The following is a 20,756-nucleotide window of genomic DNA, read 5'->3' on the forward strand; positions in this document are numbered from 1 at the left end:
GCCCCCGGCAATAGGTACATGTCCGTTTGGTGACGTCATTGACCCCTCTGTAGGCCACACAGAACCACCAATCCTTGGTACTTGCCTTGGGAGAGGCCAAATACAAAGGCCAAATACTTTTCATAATCCCCAGAAAGCAGAAGGAGGATCTGGGTATCATCTGCATAATTAGTGTAGGTGATACCGAGATGATCCAGATCTCCAGTGGAGTTGGGGTTGATCTCTGATGGTCTACCCCTGACTGCTTCTGCAGTCACTAGGTCACAGGTCGCACCGGGTCTGACTGCAAATCGGGTACCCAAGTCAAAGGGGCGACCCAAGGCAAGACGGAAGAGCAAGACGGCCACCTCTCACTTACTGGAATTGTTCAGAAGCTGAAGTCGAAACGTGATGCTTATCCTCGAAGCCGAGCTGGAAGAAGAAGAATTGCTGCTGCTTTCCTTCGATGCAATTTGAAAGCTGTCATGCCTTCAAGGACTGATCCAAGAGAGGACCTGGCTAGGAGACCTCTTCCCGAGCTATGAGGGAACATCGTGCACCAGCTAACCTTCACCAAGTGAAATACTAGGTCACACAGCCGCTCTCTATAGAACCCAGTCTAGGTATGTGGTTAGTCAAGATTACTAATAATTCAATTTTTTTGTAGTAAAAAAAGATGCCTTTAGTTGAAAAAAGACAAAAAAATAAAGTTTCGCAAGCCAACTGACCGCAATAACCTTTTACATCGTCTAAGCTTCCACTAGTCTAGTCTGCTCAGAAATCTCCCATATAGCCAATTGTTACGGGTTAAAAAGATTGTCAGTGATCCAGAGGATTGTATAGCTCAACAACTTGCGATGAAAGACAAATTCCTAGCACAGGGTTACAAACAAGAACAACTTGACACAGCGTCTGCTAGGGTTAGCACCCAGGCACGTGAGACCCTACTGTCTACTCAAAATCCTAAAAACAACAGGGAACTTAAGTCACCTGTGTATGTATCCAAATTCTCTATTCAAAGCAACAAGATTAAGAAAACCATCAAAAAACACTGGGGGATCTTTAAAAATGACATCAGGGTACAAAGTTTATTTAGTGAGTCACCGGTGTTTGCCTACCAACGCAGTAGGAATCTCAGAGACGAATTGGTGCATACGAGACCGCCCCTCAAAGAGCCAATAACTCAACCAACTGGAACGTTCCCTTGCCTCCATTGTATTAACTGTAATTCAATAATTAAGGGTAATGTCATTAACCACCCCAGAACAGGGAAAAAGATTCTCCTTAAAACTTATAGAACCTGTGACAGCATCAACACTATTTATGGCATCCAATGCCCGTGTGAAAAATTCTTTGTGGGCCAATCCACAAGAACGGCCAAAACACGGTGGAATGAACACCGGTCTTGCATCCGGAATGCAAACATTAACTCGGCCGTAGCACGCCTCTGGGTTGAAAATGGACATAACCTGACACAGATAAGATTTGTGATTTTGGAAGTACTCACAAAAAACAATCCACATGAGGATTTGAGCCAGCGGCTCAACCGCAGAGACACCTTTTGGATTGACAAACTTGGTAGCTTAACGCCCAATGGAATCAACGAGGAAATTAATTATCATTGTTTCTTATGATCTTGTATTATTTCTACTGCTATGATTGCTATGTTCCTTGGTAATACTGTACAGAATTACATCACTACCTTCTGCATGTTATCCTCCGTACCAAATGATTGTGGACCTATTGATCACCCTGCCGTATTTCCTGGACACTTTGTCTGGGACCCAAGGTGCCGTCCTTTGACAACACCACTCACAGCAGGGGTGTATATTAATGTGCAAGATAGACACATATGTTTATTCTGATTGTGACTACTCTTGTGAACATTCAATGTCACTGCTGCACATCTTGGACCTTGTGTCTAGGACCTCAGGTGCCGCCCTAGGACGACACCAACGGCAGCAGAGTTTAAAACTTTAAAACATTGACATTGTGCTTTATCTCTTTGCATAGGTTTTCACTTTTTCACTCATTACTGTAACTACTCCCACATGTTACTACTCACTGTTTGATTTGCTTGTTTTCATTACAGTATTTCTTCCATTTCCATTTAAATCCATTCTTTAATTTTTCATTTTTTATCACATTACAATTCCTCATTAGTACACATGAGGCCAGATAAATATTTAAATGTATCCGTATCAAGCTCATTGGCTTGATTGCAGTATCAGATTTCGACCGTGCGCGCCTTTCGGGCAGCAATGTGGTCAGGTGTCATTTAAAGGAAGCGTTGCCCTAGCAACGCTTCGATGCGACAGCAGTAGTCTTGTGTGAGCCGGCAACAGGAGAACTCCTCTGCTCCTGTGTTACGCACGGTAAGCTTTTTTCACATCTCTAATATTAACTTCAACTATGGATTTCAACACTTTACAATAACGGGTTTCTTCTGCTTTCAGCCACTACTTTGTAGGCTGTTTTTCTGCGCTGATTCCCATCAGGCAGCTTTTGACCACCACATGGCCTCCATGATCATATCTCGCCACACACTTACCAACCTCAGGTAAATTGTTTTCTCCATTTGGTTTCATAATTGGATACCTACATTAAACAGGGTCTTATTTTTTCATTTTTTTCCCTTTTTCTCACTTTACACATCCACTTCTGAAACTACAACTGAATGGTATGTTCTTAACTTTATTACAATGATGTATGACATTAATACGTTGTTTTGCACAAATTTGAACTGTTTTCTTCATTTGTGAACTTGTGAGCATTATCTTTAGACTTGCCCTGACGATGGAAATTTATATCCGAAATGCATTGGCAATTTTGGTCTGATTGATAAATCAATTGTGGCAAACTCTTCCTCACTATGAGAATATTAGTGACTTCTCATTCTTGAGATTATTATTTTTGATAAAATTGTTTTGAAAAAACAACAAACTTTATTTTTTTGTCTTTTTTCAACTAAAGGCATCTCTTTTTACTACAAAATTGAATTATTAGTAATCTTGACTAACCACATACCCAGACTGGGTTCTATAGAGAGCGGCTGTGTGACCTAGTATTTCACTTGGTCTCCTGCTTCACATGTATTTTGAGTTTGGGTGTCTCCAAATTCGTCACAGCCAGCTCCTTTTTGAATACTTGGATACAAATTGTTTGAACAAGTTTTCTTTTTGTTTACTATTTTGAACATTTGAGATACGGCGATTTATTATCAAGTGGTGCCCACTCACTTCACTTTGTGTAGTAGTTCTGAGCAACAAGTGAAGTGAGCGGGCACCACTTGATAATAAATCCACGTATCTCAAGTGTTCAAAATTGTAAAGAAGTGTAGTAGTTCTGACCCTATCCCATGCTCCAATCCGGTGATAGGTCATCCTATAAGAACCCTCAGTCCCAGGTCCTTTCCTCTTTTCTTTCTTTTTTGCTGCCATGAAGATAAGTAGCTCACATTTCATTCTCTTGAATAAATGTATCAATATAAGCGTAATATAGAATTAGTATATATCAAGAGCGAGTATATTGCTCTTGAAGATACTGTAATTACTGAGTACCTTATGGCGCTTCTCAGTGCGTGTAGAGCCGCATGTTTTTCATGTCGCGCACTCGTCAGGGCGGCAAGCGGTAGAAGCTCTTGTTGATCTGTGAAGAGGAGGCGTGGCTTAGAAGAACGAGTAGCGGGGCCGGGAGCTCCTCGTTCTTCTAAGCCGCACCATCGAACACGGCGAGCGGCAGGACCCAGGGGAGCGGCAGGATCTGATTTCCCCGTCATCCTCTGGGAGCTCTTCCCCTCGAGCGCATGCAATTTTAATTGCGTAGCGAATGCCGAGTGAAGAGGAGACCTGGTGGCACTGTGTAAAAAAAAAAAAAAAAAGAAAAACGATAATTCACCAGAGCCAGCAGAGAAGGGGATAATTACAAGGAGACTTCCTTGCAAACAGAACAGGCCTGCCAAAGGTCAAAATAATAGACTAAGTGTTTACAAGTGCCTAACCATTATCCCTTGCTGACAGCAAAAGAAGTTAGCCCTGCTAACACCATGGCTCAATGCAGAAGCCCCAGTGCCACTCCTTCCACCTCACCAGAATGGTCAGAGGAGGAGTGGGAGGAAAGCCCTTATCAGCAGGTCACCGACCTGTCCCATAGCTTTAAAAGGGTGCTAGGAGATTCCTTAGCGAAAGCAGTGTCACAGGGAGTGCAGCCCATAACCCAAAGGCTGGACATTTTGGAAGCAGTATTTAATGAACAGCAAGCACAGCTTGCCAGAAAGAGGAAGGCAGAAAGCCAAGAGAAAGAGCTGTCAGCCAGACACCCCGCAGAAGGGGTTGAACCCAGAGGGAGGAAAGAAGCTCGCAAGAGTAAACACTCTTTGACCCCCCCTCCGAGCAATCTGGATAGGGAGGATTCCACTCCCCACGAAATTAGCGACCCTGTCGTCAGGTTAAAGAGAGCCTTCCTGGAGAAGAAAAGAAGCCAGGACAGACCCCCTACCCCAGGGGTGATTAATGCAGGGGACAATGATGAGGGCTACATGCCCGATGATGAAGGTGATGATATAGAGGCTGATCATCATTACGAGGAGAAGATGGATCCTCAAGAACCCGACGGTACAACAGATATGTTTGACCCAGAGACTATCAGACACCCAAAGTCCTTGGAGTGGGTTCCATCGCCCAGGGTTGCCGCCTGTATGGCTCAACATATACGCAAACCTCTGGATAGGGAAGTACGATCGCGTATGCGTTCAGAGTTCCCTAGGCCAGAATTGCCAGGAAAGCTGGCAGAGACACCTGAACTAGACCCCAAGATGGTCACTTTTGTCACAAAGACGGCGAGAGATATACGGAAGGGCGTAGACCAAGCCTGGTGAGGTTGCCAAGATAAAATCCTCGACATGGCAGGCCCATTAGCAAAAATAATGGATCTTGCTGAGAAGGCAAAGGACACGGGAACCCCAGTAGACTCTTCCGCCCTAGCCAATTGGGCTCAAAGAGCTGTCTGCATTATGGGAAACACAAACTGTGCTCTGTCCTCTGAGAGGAGAAGGGGAGTGCTTAAGATTGACAACAAGTTAAGCGACTTGGCTTCTTACGAAGCAGGTGAAGGAGCCAAAGGCCTGCTATTTGGCGAGGCATTCGCTAAAGAAATGGCACAATTCGTGGGAACTTATTCAGCTCTTCAATCAAGAAGATCTTCCCCACTCGAGTTTTTTCCGGGACCGGACGTTACAGGGGTTGTACGTCCGGTCGGTTTAACTACCAACGCAGACCCCAGGGGCCATGCTCCCAATACTGGGAAGGAAAGCAGCAAGACACGTTCTTCCCAACCACGGCCAGATTCCCCAAAGGGAAGGGGAAGAGGTTCATATTGGCAACCCAATGCCTCAGGAGGTGAGTGCAGTGAGACTACAAGTGGGAGGGAGAACCCTCCAATTTGTGAGCGCCTGGCAAGCGTTATCGCGCGATGCATGGGTGCTGCAAGCAGTAGCAGGACTACGACTAGAGTTTATGGGGGACCACATTCAGAGATCAGAACCTCATCATATTCATGTGTCCCGAGAAGAGGCAGCATTGCTACACAATGAGATTCTCAGTTTGGTAGACAAAAATGCTATAGAAAAAGATACACAAGGAGGACCAGGTTTCCTCAGCAAAATGTTTCTAGTACACAGGGGGGACAAAGTACGACCGGTCATAATTCTAATAAATCAGAACGAATGGATTGTATACAATCATTTCAAGATGGAAGGTATCCATCTACTTCGAGATCTCCTCTGAACGGGGGACAGGTTGGCTCGATTAGACCTCAAAGACACTTACCTAACGATCCCGATAGCTCAGGAGTTTGAGATATCTGAGATTTCGGTGGGTTGGAGAGACATGGTGCTTCACATGTCTTCTGTTCAGCCTAGTGTCAACGCCTTGGGCATTCACCAAACTGATGAAGCTCATAGCAGTGGCCATAAGAGAGAGAGGTATTCGCATAATCGTTTACCTAGACGACATTCTCTTGCAATGGATATTCACGCTCTTGTCTTCTCTAGGATTCTTTGTAAATGTGGACAAATCCCAGCTAGTACCAGTCCAGAATATAGAATTCCTAGGTTTCAATATAGATACAAACAAGGCAACCCTTGAACTTCCACATCAGAAAGTGAAAGCGATAAACAAGGAGCTCAAAATAGTCATAGCAAAGAACACTATATCTCTTCGAGCTCTCGCGAGAGTAGTGGGCCTTCTGGCAGCCTCGATTCAAGCAATTCTTCTGGGCCCGCTCCATTATCGAGCGTTACAGAGGCTCAAAATAAGACCCCTTCAAGGGGGCTAGGTTATCACCAGCTAGTAACCCTAGACCAAGAAGCAATCTCAGAGCTCCACTGGTGGCTCTCCAACCTGGAAGCCTGGAATGGCCGAACAATTTTCGGAGACACCCCAGACATTATAGAATCGGACGCAAGCAGGTCCGGGTGGGGAGCCAGTTGCGAGAACATAGAGACAGGAGGGAAGTGGTCAGAGCAAGAACTGAAAATGCACATAAACTGTCTCGAACTGTTAGCAGGTTCCTTCGCAGTACGAGCGTTTACGAAAGACAAAGTACGATGTTGCGTACTGCTCAAGATGGACAACATCTCGGCAGTGAGATATATCAACAAGCTAGGAGGAACGAGATCGAGAATGCTAGCAGAATTAGCAAAAGACTTTTGGCATTACTGCCTGCAGAATCAGATAGCAGTCACAGCAGATTAACTGCCGGGGACGCTCAACGAGGTAGCGGACTGGAACTCCCGATATCTTGTAGACTCCAGCAATTGGAAACTACACCCAAGCGTGTTCAGGAAAATACAAAACCTCTGGGGCCTCGTACACATAGATCTATTTGCGTCCAGACTGAACACGCAGACTCAAACATATTTCAGTGGAGAATAGACCCGGGTGCAGCCGGCACGGACGCTTTTCTCCAGCCATGGAACGGAGCACTGAATTATTCTTTCCCTTCGTTTCTCATGATCACGAGAGCACTGGCGAAAGTTTGCATGGAGCGAGCAGACCTAACAATGGTTCTCGCCTTCTGGAAATCCCAGCCCTGGTTTCCAGTAGCGACGGAACTTTCTACAGATTTTCCGAGGATAGTTCCTCAGCAGCCGGACCTTCTGCTAGACCCAGCCGAGAGGATTCACCGCTCATATCGACGGGCACACTGCGGTTGATAGTCTGCAATGTTTCAGGAGAAAGTGGGAGTTGCCAGGCATTTTGCAACTCGCTGCAAACTGCATTAGAGATTCCTGGGCGCCTTCCACCATCAGGAGCTATAACGCGGCTATAAAGGGCTCACTGGTGCGCAGACCATCGTTTGGATCCCGTTTCTGCCCCTGTAGTTCAATTATTGAACTTCTTAGCAATGAAGTTTCAAGAAGGCAGTGCCTTCAGGACAATAGGAGTGCTGCGATCCGCGATCTCTACATAACATAGTAGAAGGTAACACCATAGGGGAACACCCCACAGTCCTACGTCTATTGAGAGGAATGAAGTTGAGAAAGCCCCCAGAACCAAAGTATATGACATTATGGGATGTCAAAGAAGTCTTCCAACTGTTTCTTAGGTGGCCAGACAATAAACGTCTTTCCCGATCACAACTCTCAGGCAAGCTGGCAATGTTATTATGTCTCACAGCATGCCGAAGAGTATCCGATGTGAAAGCACTAGAGATACACAGGAAAATATTCTATCCAGAAGGAGTAGCCTTTACCATAGCTAAGCGAACAAAATCAGACTTGAGTAATTTCATACCCCTATTTTACAGAAAATAAGGAACTATGCGTAGCAGAGGGGATCAAAGACTATGAGACCGCCACAGAGCAGCTGAGACCGCGAGGCGTAACACAGTTGCTAATAGTGCGTAGAAAGCCTTATCATGCAGTAGCAACAGCTACAATTGTGAGATGGGTGCACAAAGTGGTGTAATGGGGAGGGATAGACTTGTCTCAGTTTGGAGCACAGTCAGCTAGGGGCGCGATGGCTTCTAGAGCCTTTTCAGCAGGGGTGCCACTTCAGGATATAATGAAAGCTGCCGATCGGTCCTCTGAGTTCACTTTTAAGACATTTTATTTCAAGCTAGTGTCAGACTTAACGAATAGGGTGGTGGCTAGCTTTGAATAAGCATAATGCGAGCCTCCTGTCTTGTCATACAGCTCATGAAGTCTTCATTCTATTAAAGACAAGGAGGCGAGCATTATATCCCACCCAGGAAAAGACGAAAGATGATCTTATGATGCATTTATCAAATGTTCAACTTTGTCTTGACACCCGCCCTTATGAATATTTCTCTGTTTCTCCTAGGATACGACCAGAAGGCAGCCTGATTGCAAGCAGTGAATCGTCAGGCACTGGCAGTTCTGTTCCGAGAACACTGTTCACGGTTATGTTGTAAGTTTTGTTGTTGACCGTTCATAACAGGGTCGAGTTCGCTACGGAGGATCTCCAAGGCAAAAGAAAGAAAGAGGAAAGGACCTTGGACTGAGGGTTCTTATAGGATGACCTATCACTGTATTGGAGCATGGGATAGGGTCATAACTACTACACTCCTGGGGGTGTATGGGAGTTTTAGTTTAAATGGAACTCTAAAATGTAAAACTCTGGTTTTGAACTTTTAAACCTCAGATTGGCTATTTTTATGTCTGGAGGAGAAAAAAAGCACAAATGTTGAAGTTTAAAAGTGATAAATTGAAAAGCTGTTGTGGCAGTATTAAAAAAAGTAAAGCATAATGCTCGCCTCCTTGTCTTTAATAGAATGAAGAATTCCCTGTGGGCAATCTTTATTACTGCACTTGCATGATCCAAATGGCACAAGGCCTAGTAGGACCATTGTTTGTTCTCCTCTCGGCCCACCCACTTGTCCTTCTGCGCCTCGAAACACATTGTGTATAGCCGCATTATAAATACCCAATAAATAAAATGTTGAGCTGGAAAAACAAGAACAGAAGAGCATGACAACCCCTGGTTAATACAGACACATTCATTCAAAATAGTCCAACTGGTCATATTTGAACAGGACCTCACTAATGTAGATTGAGATGTCAGGCTTTTAAAATATTTAAACATGTATTACTCATATGAAAGATTATAAAAGCCCCTCAAATAAATGAACATGACATTTCAAAACAGTGACTCCCTTAAGTACTCTAGGCCAACCATGCATTAGTTGGTTACACCCACAATTGCGCCTAATGATCAATCTCCATTTGATGGTGCGTAAAGGCTCATCATGTGACCCCTGACCCAGAAGCCACAATATTTGAAGGTCTTTTAATCATCAGAAGGGGCTTCAACTGGGCTGCGAGGCACACCATGGTCAGCACAACACCACCAGAGGCATTCATTCTAGTTGACCGAGCTGCCTGCAGAGGTCAGGGGAGCTGCAAGAACCATCCAGGGTCGATCTATGGGCAGATCAGGCGACCCCTAACAGAGAAACCACCATCATACAGGGTCATTCCAACCTCAGAAGGGGCTTAAACTGGGCTGAGAGAAACACTGAACACTGCCCAGTACCACCAGAGGCACCCATTCCACCTGCCTGAGACTACCCACAGAGGTCAGGGGAACTGCAAGAACTATGTATGCAGTCCCTCATGGACTATTTCAACTCCAAAATATACAGCACCAGGCAAGACCTCCACTCCTACCTCCAATCTCAAACCTTCAAACACATGGAACACAGTTTACGATGTGTTTGTTTTATGATTTGTGTTTCGTTTGTATCATTTGTAGTCTCCATTGGTCACACTTTTTGGCATGTGTGCACTTGAGTTGTTCTTGATTCTTATCTTTGAGGTGAGTCTTGCTCAGCTGGGGCAACTGTGTGCGTGAAGTAGTATGGTGTAACAAAAAAATATATATAGTATTTGTATGCATTTTAATACAATTTGGTTCTTTCAATTATATTGTGTACACATTTATTTCGATTCACTTATGTTTCTAAAATCCAATTTTTGATCTTTCATTTACAACATGTGTTGAGTATTGTTCAAAATAATGTACAGAGTTTCAGAGAGCATTTGCTTGGCTGAGTTGCATTGCTGATCCGACTTTTAGGCTCTCTGTTACATAAATAGTTGGGTGGGCTACCGCCTCCTTCAATTTTTTGCGCAGTCAAACAAAAGACAGCAGCTAGACTCCTCCTCCTCCTACCCAAATATTCACACATCACTCCTGTTCTCGCCCAGCTCCAATGGCTTCCCATACCCCAAAGAAATCCCTTCAAAGGACTCTGCATTTTATTTTAAAGCCATGCGCATCAAACCCCATCCTACCTTCAATACAAACTCAAATCCATCGTCCACAAAAGCACCTGACAATCAAGCCATCATCTCCTACACATTCCACTCTGCAAACTAACATGCACACAAAACAGGCATTTAGCCAGTGGGCACCCAGAGCATGGAACACCCTCCCTCTTCACAGCCTTGTTGCATGCATCATCACCACTTTCAGAAAGATCGTTACAATATACTTGTTTCCCTACACATAACCCTGTCCTTCCACCTCACCTACTACCACTTGCCTATCCTAATCTTCCTATCCTGAAAACATTCTGTAAATTCAGTTTCACCTCCCACCTTTTCAGCCGTTGAACCTTGTAAGGTGCTCCAAGACCCTCTGGGTATGGCAAGCCCTAATCAAAAATTCTAATAAAATAAATTATCATTGACCAGACAACCATGAAAAACCCTACCCCCATTCCCTGTCCTGTTTCACATGTACAAATATATAGATACATTTCAAGTTTGGTTGATCCAATTTGAGATGTGTGTGATAAAGCAGACGATTTTGAGATAAGCATATCAAAAGCATATTTGTGAGGATTTATAGAATAACCAATGCAAAAACACAATTCTCTCCACATTCATTCTATAAATGGAAAGGTTCATAAAACCTCATCAAATCTGACGTGTATTCAGATGTGTCCATATCACGTGCTTGCCAAATTTGGTGAACGTCTGTGCATGGTGTCTAACTTACCAGAGGAACATCATTTCTAATTTCATCTGTAAACCATCATGTATTCATAACTTTAGTGTCACTCCCACGATACTACAACGATCACATTCAATACAAATAAGAGGTATTGTCAATACTAGCTTGAAACCCTTTACTTACATTAACTAATAGAGCACGTATTAACCATCACTTTTCCTACCCACAGTGCTGCAAATGATGAGCCATAAAACTAGAATGCAGTGAAACTGAGTATATACTTTAATTTACAAACAAGATATGTATTGATCCCATAATGCAGATGACTGCTAACCAAACATGCCACTCACTGATGTAAATATAACATTCAGTCAAATGACCCAGAGGAGGCAAGATCCATAGTACACCATTGGTTGCTCATAATTGAATATTTAATAAATATTCTTATAAATACCTAAACATTCAGGTAATACACTCGACCAGGCTCCATTCCAGCATTCAACGTTGCTGCTTCCGATCATTTTATGTAAAGCTTGACATTGGTATACCACCCTACTTCCTGATTCATAAAAAGGCTCTCGTGTGCCAGCAACATCACCATTGGGAATGGAAGGCGCAGGACCACACCTGCTTCCAACCTCTGAAATGAAAGAAATAAAACAATAGTTGGATTTGTATTTATTATAAGAACAGAAAGAAAATGGGACATACACCAGGGACAAAACAAAACAAAAAAATACTTAACAGGTTCCTTCCAAAGGTAACAATAATCCACGGCAGGTATCTGCCACCTGTGTCTCATCAGATGTTTTGGACTAAGATTAGCATGATCCCTCACCATTGTATATTACGGCTGTGACTGATGGGAGTTGTAGTCCAAAATATCCTGGGGAGCCAAATGTTGCAGACCCCTGACCTAGGGGGCAGACTCTGCAAACTAAGGAGGTGTGCTAGACAATTATACACAATTATATTATTACATGGCAATGGAAGGAGTGGCAGGGTCAGGTGAGGGGGTGGCGGAGTAGGCAATGGGAACTCCTTCTTTGACAAGTAAGTGAAGTTTAAGCCAGGCGTTAAAGATGTCCACAGTCTCGCTGACTTTGAATGTATTGGCATCATCAGGCTTGGACTTGCCTGTAGGGCAATAGGGCAATGCCCGAACCAAAAACCTAAAATGCTGGTGTGGGCCAATTTATTTGGCTAAAGTGGGCCACTTTTTTGGACAATGTGGGCCAGTTTGATGAGTTACTTCACTATGCGGCTAGTAGTTTTGACCAGTGTTGCTGAATTAATATTCTTGAAAATGCACAATTTGCATCACTTTTTATCAAAAAAAGTCTCCATTGGGTACTATTCAAACGGTCTGTCACAAAAGGAATGAATTGCCATTTGCAACTGTTGGACACTTTTTCATTGGTGCCCTAGACAATTGTATACAACAGTCCGACCATTGGCATCGGCTAACTAAGCAGGATGAGTAGGAAGAAAGAGTGGAAGAAAGAGGAGGCACAGTGGCATGGAGCAGTGAGGTTGATTACAATGGAGGAGCACAGTCAACAATATGTGGAATAGACAGATACAATCCGCTCGTTTCTGAGCAGCAAGGTAAATAAAATAATAATAAATAATAATAATAATAATAATAGATCATTAATAGATTTGCAGACTAGGAGAAGAAACTTCAAAAAGGAGCAGTTGCGCAGGGAGCACCAACCATCATGGTGTCGGGAGGTAGAAGAGAAGAAGGATGAGATCGGAGTATGTTGTAGAGAGAATACATAGTGAAGTTGAAGGTTTTGTCTAGCAGGAGGAAGGACAAAAGAGAAAGTCCAAGGTCTAGGCAAAAGTAGTCCTTTAGTTTGCTGAGACTGAGTGTTAACCATAGAGTGATCATAATGCGATACGCAAGAAATGGATGAATCTTCTGAATGTTGACAAGATTAGCATGAGCAGCCGAGAAGTTGTAGTGACGAATATTTCCAGTCTGAGGTCACTGTCAAAGAGAACCCAAGTTTACAAGCCTTGAGAGTGGGAGCTAGATGGCCAGGCAGGAATTAGATAGTAGAGGGGAGGGAAGGGTTGGCAATGGAAGCAGGGCGAAAGATGACTTCCATTTTTGAAGGGTTCAGTAGGAGGCAGAGGAAAGGCATCCAGTGACGGATTGCAGTGAGACAGTTGAAAATCTGTTTTGAGATGGCTGGTAAGGCTGGGGGAAAGGAGAGAACGTGTGGGTGTCAACAGCAAAGCGATGATAGTGAAAGCCAAAGAACAAGATTAGTCCTCCAAGAGCAGATGCACACATGGTGAAGAGCAGCGGTACAAAGACTGCTATTTGGGGGATGCCAACAGGCAGTGGGGTGGAATAAGAGTTTTGCAAGTTTCCGGTAATTTTAAAGGAGTGACCTTACAGATAGGAGGCAATTTTGGTGGGAGCAGATTTGCTAAGCACAAGGTTCTGGAGAGTGAAGAGGAGACAAGAGAGGTCAACAGTGTTGTAAGTGGCAGGAACATTCAAAAGGATGCAGATAGAAGAGTGTTTTTAGAGTGGTAAGCATCAGAGAGAAAGTTGGAGGCATGCATGAGTGCCTCCTCAGCGGAATGTTTGCTACTGAGTGTGATAAGTAAGAAGTGGATGATTCTTCTGAATGTTGACAAGGTTAACACAAGCAGCAGAGGTAGTTGTAGTGGTGGATTGTTGCAGTCTGAGGTCACTATCAAAGAGGAACCCAATGCTGCGAGCCTTGGGAGTGGGAGCTAGAAGGTCAGGCAGGAAGGATATAGTAGAGGGGGCACTTAGTGATTCAGTTAACACCACCCACTCAAGGCACTTTGAATAATGAGGAAGTGGGAAACTCTGGGTGATAGTTGGCTGGGTCATCTGACTTTGCAGAGGGTTTCTTCAAAAGGGGTAGAACAGGTGCAGATTTATTGGAGGCAGGGAAGTGTCAAGCAGTGAGAGAAAGGTTAAAGAGAGCAAAGGGAGAGGCACCCAGGGCGTGCAGGCAAGATGGCTGCCTGAGAGTCGAGGTAGATGGCCAGGCAGGAATTAGATAGTAGAGGGGAGGGAAGGGTTGGCAATGGAAGCAGGGCGAAAGATGACTTCCATTTTTGAAGGGTTCAGTAGGAGGCAGAGGAAAGGCATCCAGTGACGGATTGCAGTGAGACAGTTGAAAATCTGTTTTGAGATGGCTGGTGAGGCTGGGGGAAAGGAGAGAACGTGTGAGTGTCAACAGCAAAGAGGTGATAGTGAAAGCCAAAGAACAAGATTAGTCCTCCAAGAGCAGATGCACACATGGTGAAGAGCAGCGGTACAAAGACTGCTATTTGGGGGATGCCAACAGGCAGTGGGGTGGAATAAGAGTTTTGCAAGTTTCTGGTAATTTTAAAGGAGTGACCTTACAGATAGGAGGCAATTTTGGTGGGAGCAGATTTGCTAAGCACAAGGTTCTGGAGAGTGAAGAGGAGACAAGAGAGGTCAACAGTGTTGTAAGTGGCAGGAACATTCAAAAGGATGCAGATAGAAGTGTTTTTAGAGTGGTAAGCATCAGAGAGAAAGTTGGAGGCATGCATGAGTGCCTCCTCAGCGGAATGTTTGCTACTGAGTGTGATAAGTAAGAAGTGGATGATTCTTCTGAATGTTGACAAGGTTAGCACAAGCAGCAGAGGCAGTTGTAGTGGTGGATTGTTGCAGTCTGAGGTCACTATCAAAGAGGAACCCAATGTTGCGAGCCTTGGGAGTGGGAGCTAGAAGGTCAGGCAGGAAGGATATAGTAGAGGGGGCACTTAGTGATTCAGTTAACACCACCCACTCAAGGCACTTTGAATAATGAGGAAGGGGGAAACTCTGGGTGATAGTTGGCTGGGTCATCTGACTTTGCAGAGGGTTTCTTCAAAAGGGGTAGAACAGTTGCAGATTTATTGGAGGCAGGGAAGTGTCAAGCAGTGAGAGAAAGGTTAAAGAGAGCAAAGGGAGAGGCACCCAGGGCGTGCAGGCAAGATGGCTGCCTGAGAGTCGAGGTCCGTCCCAGCCCTGGAGTAATCATGTAGATATGGAGTCTAGAGGCACCTAGTCCCCTGTAGGAACGACTTCCCAGATGTGGGAAGCTGCACTCACCCAGATGAACCCAGAAAGGGAAGCTGTGGCTGCCCCGATGGTGCTAACCCAGACAAACTCTCACTGAGATGGACCCTGGCGGCCCTGTGCCGCCCTGTGAAGGCAGCACTGACAACAAGGAGCCAAGAATGAAGTTGCGGACACAGGAGTCCGGCGAGAGCCCAGACCCGAATTGTCTGCGGGCCGAGCCCTGCATCACCAGGGAGAAGGAGGAGGTGTCACCTACCCGCCTTGAGGCCGTGGCTGGTGGCTAGTGAAAGTCCTGAATTCTCTGGGCCGTTTGACTGCGTGGCCGCAGTGCACACAGCTGAGGAATGGCTGCACCCGACACCAGCGCCACCTGAGGAGGGCCGTGCTGCACGCAGTAGGCTCTGGGTAGGGACACCCAACTGCAGTGCTGATACGCCAAGGCCACTGTGATCCTGCATCACGAGGGAGAAGGGGGAGGCATTACCTGCCCGCCATGTGCCTCCAAGGGCATGGGATTGCTGCAGGAGCCCAGACCCGAATTGCTGTCGCAGGCCGGAGCCCCACATCACCAGGGAGAAGGAGGAGGCGTCACCTACCCGCCTTGAGGTCGTGGCGGGTGGGTTGTGAAAGCCATGAATACTCAGGGCCATTTGACTGTGTGCCCTGGTGCACGCAGCTGAGGGATAGCTGCACCCACCAACAGCGCCACCCTTGGAGGGCTGTGTTGCGCACAGCAGGCCCTGGGAAGGGACACCCAACTGTGGCGCTGGTACGCCAAGGCCACTGTGACCAGCGCACCTCTCACCCCGGACGGGGGCAGGCCTTATTATACAAAGAGGCTGCTGTGGAGTTCCACGGCAGTCAAGGAGATTATCTGGAACCCCCACGCTGCGCCCGCTGAATAGCCTGAGCGTGGATGAGGAAGTGAGGAGGAGAGAGGCAACAGAGCAGAGAGGACAGTGAGTGGCCCCCTCCCAGGTGCTCCCCTGTCCAGGGGAAAAGTGAAAAAAATGGAGGCCCCCATAGTGGAAGAGAAGCAGGCCTGGCCTATAGGGGGCTCCCCTGCAATGAGGCACATCTTTCCTGCCAAACACCTGAGCTCACATTGAGGTCCAGCCATGGGGTGAAACTGCAACACAGAGGTGCCGCCTTGGGGGCATTGCCCTGTGCCCTGGGGAGACAGGAATCTGCCCAGTGGAAGATTCTACCTAGGACCCCAGCACACCACAGTTGAGTTGCTGGGAAACCACCAGCCTCACCTGAAGCGGACCACCTCCGGTCAGCTTGATGCGTAGCCCTGAGGAGTGGGAGTGAGCCAGGGAGGTGAAGCTTTACCAGGCAACCTGACACCAGAAAGGACATACACAAGCCAAGGCAGCCACAGCTGGAGCCAGGCCTGCTGACCCCCCCCCCCCGACAACCCCTTTGGGGTACCAGAGGAGATGACCTGGGACACTTATGAGCTGGAAGCGTGCTTTGGTGCAGTTTCATTATCAAGGCAAGGACAGGATGGCAGAGGCCAAAGGAGACGGGGGACTTGCCCCGGCCCCAGCTGAACTTGGTTCTATTAAAAGTGACATACAGACTATCCTGGAGGAGATCAGAGGGATGAGGAGGGATATGGAGGTGAAATTGGCGGACCTCTCCATCAAGGTGGTCACCCTTGAGGGTAGAATGGACGGACTGGAAGCCAATCAAACCTCCACTGGTCTCTTGGAGACACAAATTGAGGCGTGCTTTATGGAAATGGAGAGACACGAGGTGGAGCTGTGCCTCAAGGTGAATGACATTGAGAACCGGGAGAGACGGAACAATCTCAGGTTCTTCGGGTTGCAGGAGGTGGAGGGCGAGTCACCAGCCGGCCTGGAACAAAAGATAAAAGAAATAATAGGGATGGTCCTAGGCTCCAGGGAGGAAGAAACCGTCACCATAGACAGGGTGCACTGAGCCCGAGAGGGATCCTGTGGTCCACGCTCAGTCTTGGCATGCATGCATTACTACAGGGACAAGATGAGGATCCCTGAAAAAGCAAAGCGCATGAAGGATGTGAACTATGGTGACTCAAGGGTGGTTATCTTTCAGGACCTCTTGGCCCACACGTTACTGAGGCGAAAGTAGTTTGGGGCTCTCACTAGATGGCTTCAAGAGAAGGGGGTCAGGTACCGCTGAGGCTACTCCTTTGCACTTGTGATCGAATGGGAGGGTGAGCGACACCATTTGGTGGCAAAGGAGGAGATACAACGGGTCATGGAGGATTTGGTGGGTCGTCAAGAGGGGTCCACTTCAGAGTGCAGTGCTCATGGACTGGACCCTAACCGGGGCCCCTGAGGCCAGAAATCGGCACGAGGAAAGCGCAGGGTGAAAGGAGTCCAGAAGTATCAGAAACACCACACCCCCAACAATGCGGAATGATGATACTTGAGAGGGAAGGACGAACTTCCTATATTCGCTTTTCGAGTTGTCCGGGGATCACCCAGGAACCCTTTTCGGGGGTTTCGTTGGAATTGAAAGGGTTGAAGGGGAGGTCATTTATGGCTGCTGAAAGAACGGTCAGTTGTTCCGAACATCAGAAATTGAGTTACGGAATTGGAAGGAAGAGGTACAGGCAGAGGGTACACGGTTATTGGAGAGGGGGATCCGGGAGTTGGGTGAGTTGGTTCATGGTTTAATTCAGAGTCGGGAGGAGGTACCCCCCCGGATGGTTTGGGGATAGGGGGGACATAAGGTCTGCTCAATATGATGTCCAAGGTAGGGGGCGCCTCCCTGATGGTTCGACAGATGTTCCCAACATGACTGGGCCACAGGATCGAACGCCTCAGACTAGGACAGGGGAGGGTGGGAAATGAGGTGGTTGGAGGTTAGGAGTGGGAGGGGAGGGAGGGGAAGGTAAGGAAAGGAATCTCAAGCAAACTTCATATGCAACAGAGGTCACATACTTCACAGGATATACAAGGGGCAACCAGCAAAGGTAAAGAAGGTGTATGGTTGAGGTGGCAGTAGGTACGCTGAATTTGAAGGGACTGAACTCCCAAAACAAGAGATCCCGGACTAGTAATATGTTCTGGAAACAGAAACAGGCGGTCCTCTTTCTATAGGAGAGCCACTATCGGCAGGGGGCAGAATCACTGATAAAAGGTAAAGAGATTGGGAGAACTCCAAGAATGAAGGGGTAGGCAGTCTGCTTGGTAAGTCCTTTCGACGGACAGGGATTCAGGTCAAGTGGGATTTGGGGGGCGATTCTTAGGTATAAAAGGCATTCACAAGGGGACAAAGATCACGCTTGCTACCCTGTACGCACCTAATGTGGGGCAGGTGAGGTTGCTGCATCAGGTGTTTAAGATGATGGATGGCTGGGCGGAAGGTGCAATGTTTTTAGGGGGGAACTTTAACCTGGTGGTGGACCCCACGTTGGACTGGTGGTCAGAAAAGGGGGTGGGTATTAAAGTGGTGACCAAAGACAACTTGGCCCTGCGGGACCTCCCCCAAGATAATTTTTGGGTGGATGTCTGGCGGAAACATTGGTCGGGTCCGGTGGGGCTACACGTTCTTCTCCCTCCCACAGACTTATATGAGGATTGACCTCCTCCTGATCCCGAGAGAGCGGGAAGGCGAAGTGGGGGCACTCAGGGTGGAAGTGATCAGCTCATGGTTCGATTATGTGGTGGTGGTGAACTGGCGGCTCTCCAAGCCCTGCCAGGGTTTTAGATAGTGGTGCAGCGACACCTTGCTGAGGGACCGGTTGTTTAAGGATTTCCTGGGAAGGGAGATACAGGCCTACTTTGAAACCAACGACAATGGGGAGACGGGTATGGCGACGGTCTGGGAGGCAGCCAAGGCCACTTTAAGGGGACTACTTATCGCTGAGGGGTCTCGTAAGAAGCGGGAAAGGGGTTAATTGAAGGTAGGCTCCGAGAGGAACTGAGAACGCTGTGATTTCAACTGACCCAACGGGACACAGACAGGGACGGGCTCCTGGGTGAAATGAGGGACAAGAGGCAGGAACGCCACATGGTCTTGATTGGGGAGGTTGTAAAGAAGATGAGATTTACCCGACAGAGGTCATATGAAAGGGGTGACACGGTGTGGACCCTCCTGGCCAATAGGGTGAGGGGTTGTAGGGTGGAAAGGAGGATAGAAGGAGTATGAGATACTGAGGGACGTGTTGTGAAGGGGGGAGGGACATCTCAACCTGCTTCACAGAATTCTACAGAGAGTTATATGCCAAACTGGCAGAGCAGGCAGTGGGGGAGGTCCGGCAGTACCTGGCCGAGCGGAATCTCCCTAAACTCACAACGGCAGAAAGCAAGATTCTAGAGGGCGAGATAACCCGGGAAGAGGTATTGGGGGCCATCCAAAGACTGAAGACAGGGAAAGCCCCGGGAGACGATGGCTTCACGGCAGACTTCTACAAGCAATACCAATCTCCACTGGCGGCGCCCCCGGCTAAACTGTTAAATTCTATAGTGGGGGAAAACACAATACTGCCGACGTTTCTTCAGGCCCTAATAGCAGTCGTCCCGAAACCAGGGAAAGACCAAGCCAACTGTGCCTCGTACAGGCCTATTTCCCTCCTTAATGTTGACACCAAGATATTTGCCAGAGTCCTGGCGTCGCGCTTGGAGCCTTTCATCCCACCACTGATTCACCCTGACCAGGCAGGCTTTGTGTTACACAGGCAGGGATCGGACAACATGTAAAAGACGTCTTAAATGCGCCTGTGGCGAAGGAGCAGGGGGTACTCTTGCTGGTCCTGGATGCCAAAAAGGCGTTCAACTGGGTGAGTTGGGACTTCATGCGGGAGGTCTTTGCATCCCTAGGGACGGGCCCAAGATGGACTGGCTGGCTGTTGGCCATATACTCAAAGCCGACAGCCAAGGTCGTGGTCAACTGGATTGAATCACTGGCTTTCTCATTACAGTGGGGCACGCGCCAAAGGTGCCCACTCTCCCCGCTGATTTATGTATTGATTATGGAGCCATGGGTGGCAGCCGTCAGGGACAACAAGGGGATTAGCGGTGTCACGGTTGGTGGGGTTGACTGTAAGATTAGGCTTTTTGTGGATGACGCCCTGCTCTACATCACTAGACCGCCCCACTTGGTACCCCCTCTGCTGGAGAGTTTGGAGCATTATGGGACGTTATCGGGGTTCAAAATTAATCTGGGAAAGTCAGTGGCATACATGGTAGGGAGACTGTCGGATAGGGAGAAGGAATAAATTACGGAGCTTACATTTAGGGTGCAGGATGATGCCTTCCGATACCTTGGGGTCCAAGTGACACTGAGCTTTGAAGATCTTTTCCCTAGAAATGTCCTCTCCTTTTGGTCCACCATGAAACGAGACATGGAGAGGTGGTCGAGCTTGGGGCTGTCTTGGATGGTGCGCTTGAACTGCATAAAGATGGTGGTTCTCCCCAAAGTTTTGTTCTTATTTCAGATGCTGCCCATAGCAATACCTGCGTCGTTTTTCTCAAAGGTGAAGGTGTCAATGTTGAGGTTTCTCTGGGTGGGGGCCAGACACAGGGTCGCCTACAGGACGCTGATCCTGCCGAAGGAGGAGGGGGGAGTGGGATTCCCTGACCTAGTGACGTATTATAGGGCAACCCAGCTCCAGGTCCTAGTGGATCACTTTGATCCACTTTCAGGGAAACAATGGGTGGCAATGGACAACACGGTACTAGCCACTGTCACACTGGATGAATGGTTGGGGGTCC

At 47.2% G+C, this 20,756-nt stretch overlaps 1 protein-coding gene across 3 annotated transcripts in view; it reads right to left on the reverse strand.

The window, feature by feature from the left end:
* Positions 1-20,756, reverse strand: part of LOC138538019 (coagulation factor XIII B chain-like) — a 792,475-nt gene that overhangs the window by 234,803 nt on the left and 536,916 nt on the right. For all 3 annotated transcript variants that reach the window (XM_069641499.1, XM_069641498.1, XM_069641497.1), the window contains exon 13: positions 11,413-11,598. In XM_069641499.1, coding sequence (XP_069497600.1) covers positions 11,413-11,598 — 186 coding nt within the window. The remainder of the gene's footprint in view (positions 1-11,412; positions 11,599-20,756) is intronic.

This window comes from Ambystoma mexicanum, chromosome 1q (genome assembly GCF_040938575.1).
Source record: "Ambystoma mexicanum isolate Mex_15411 chromosome 1q, UKY_AmexF1_1, whole genome shotgun sequence".
NCBI lineage: Eukaryota > Metazoa > Chordata > Amphibia > Caudata > Ambystomatidae > Ambystoma > Ambystoma mexicanum.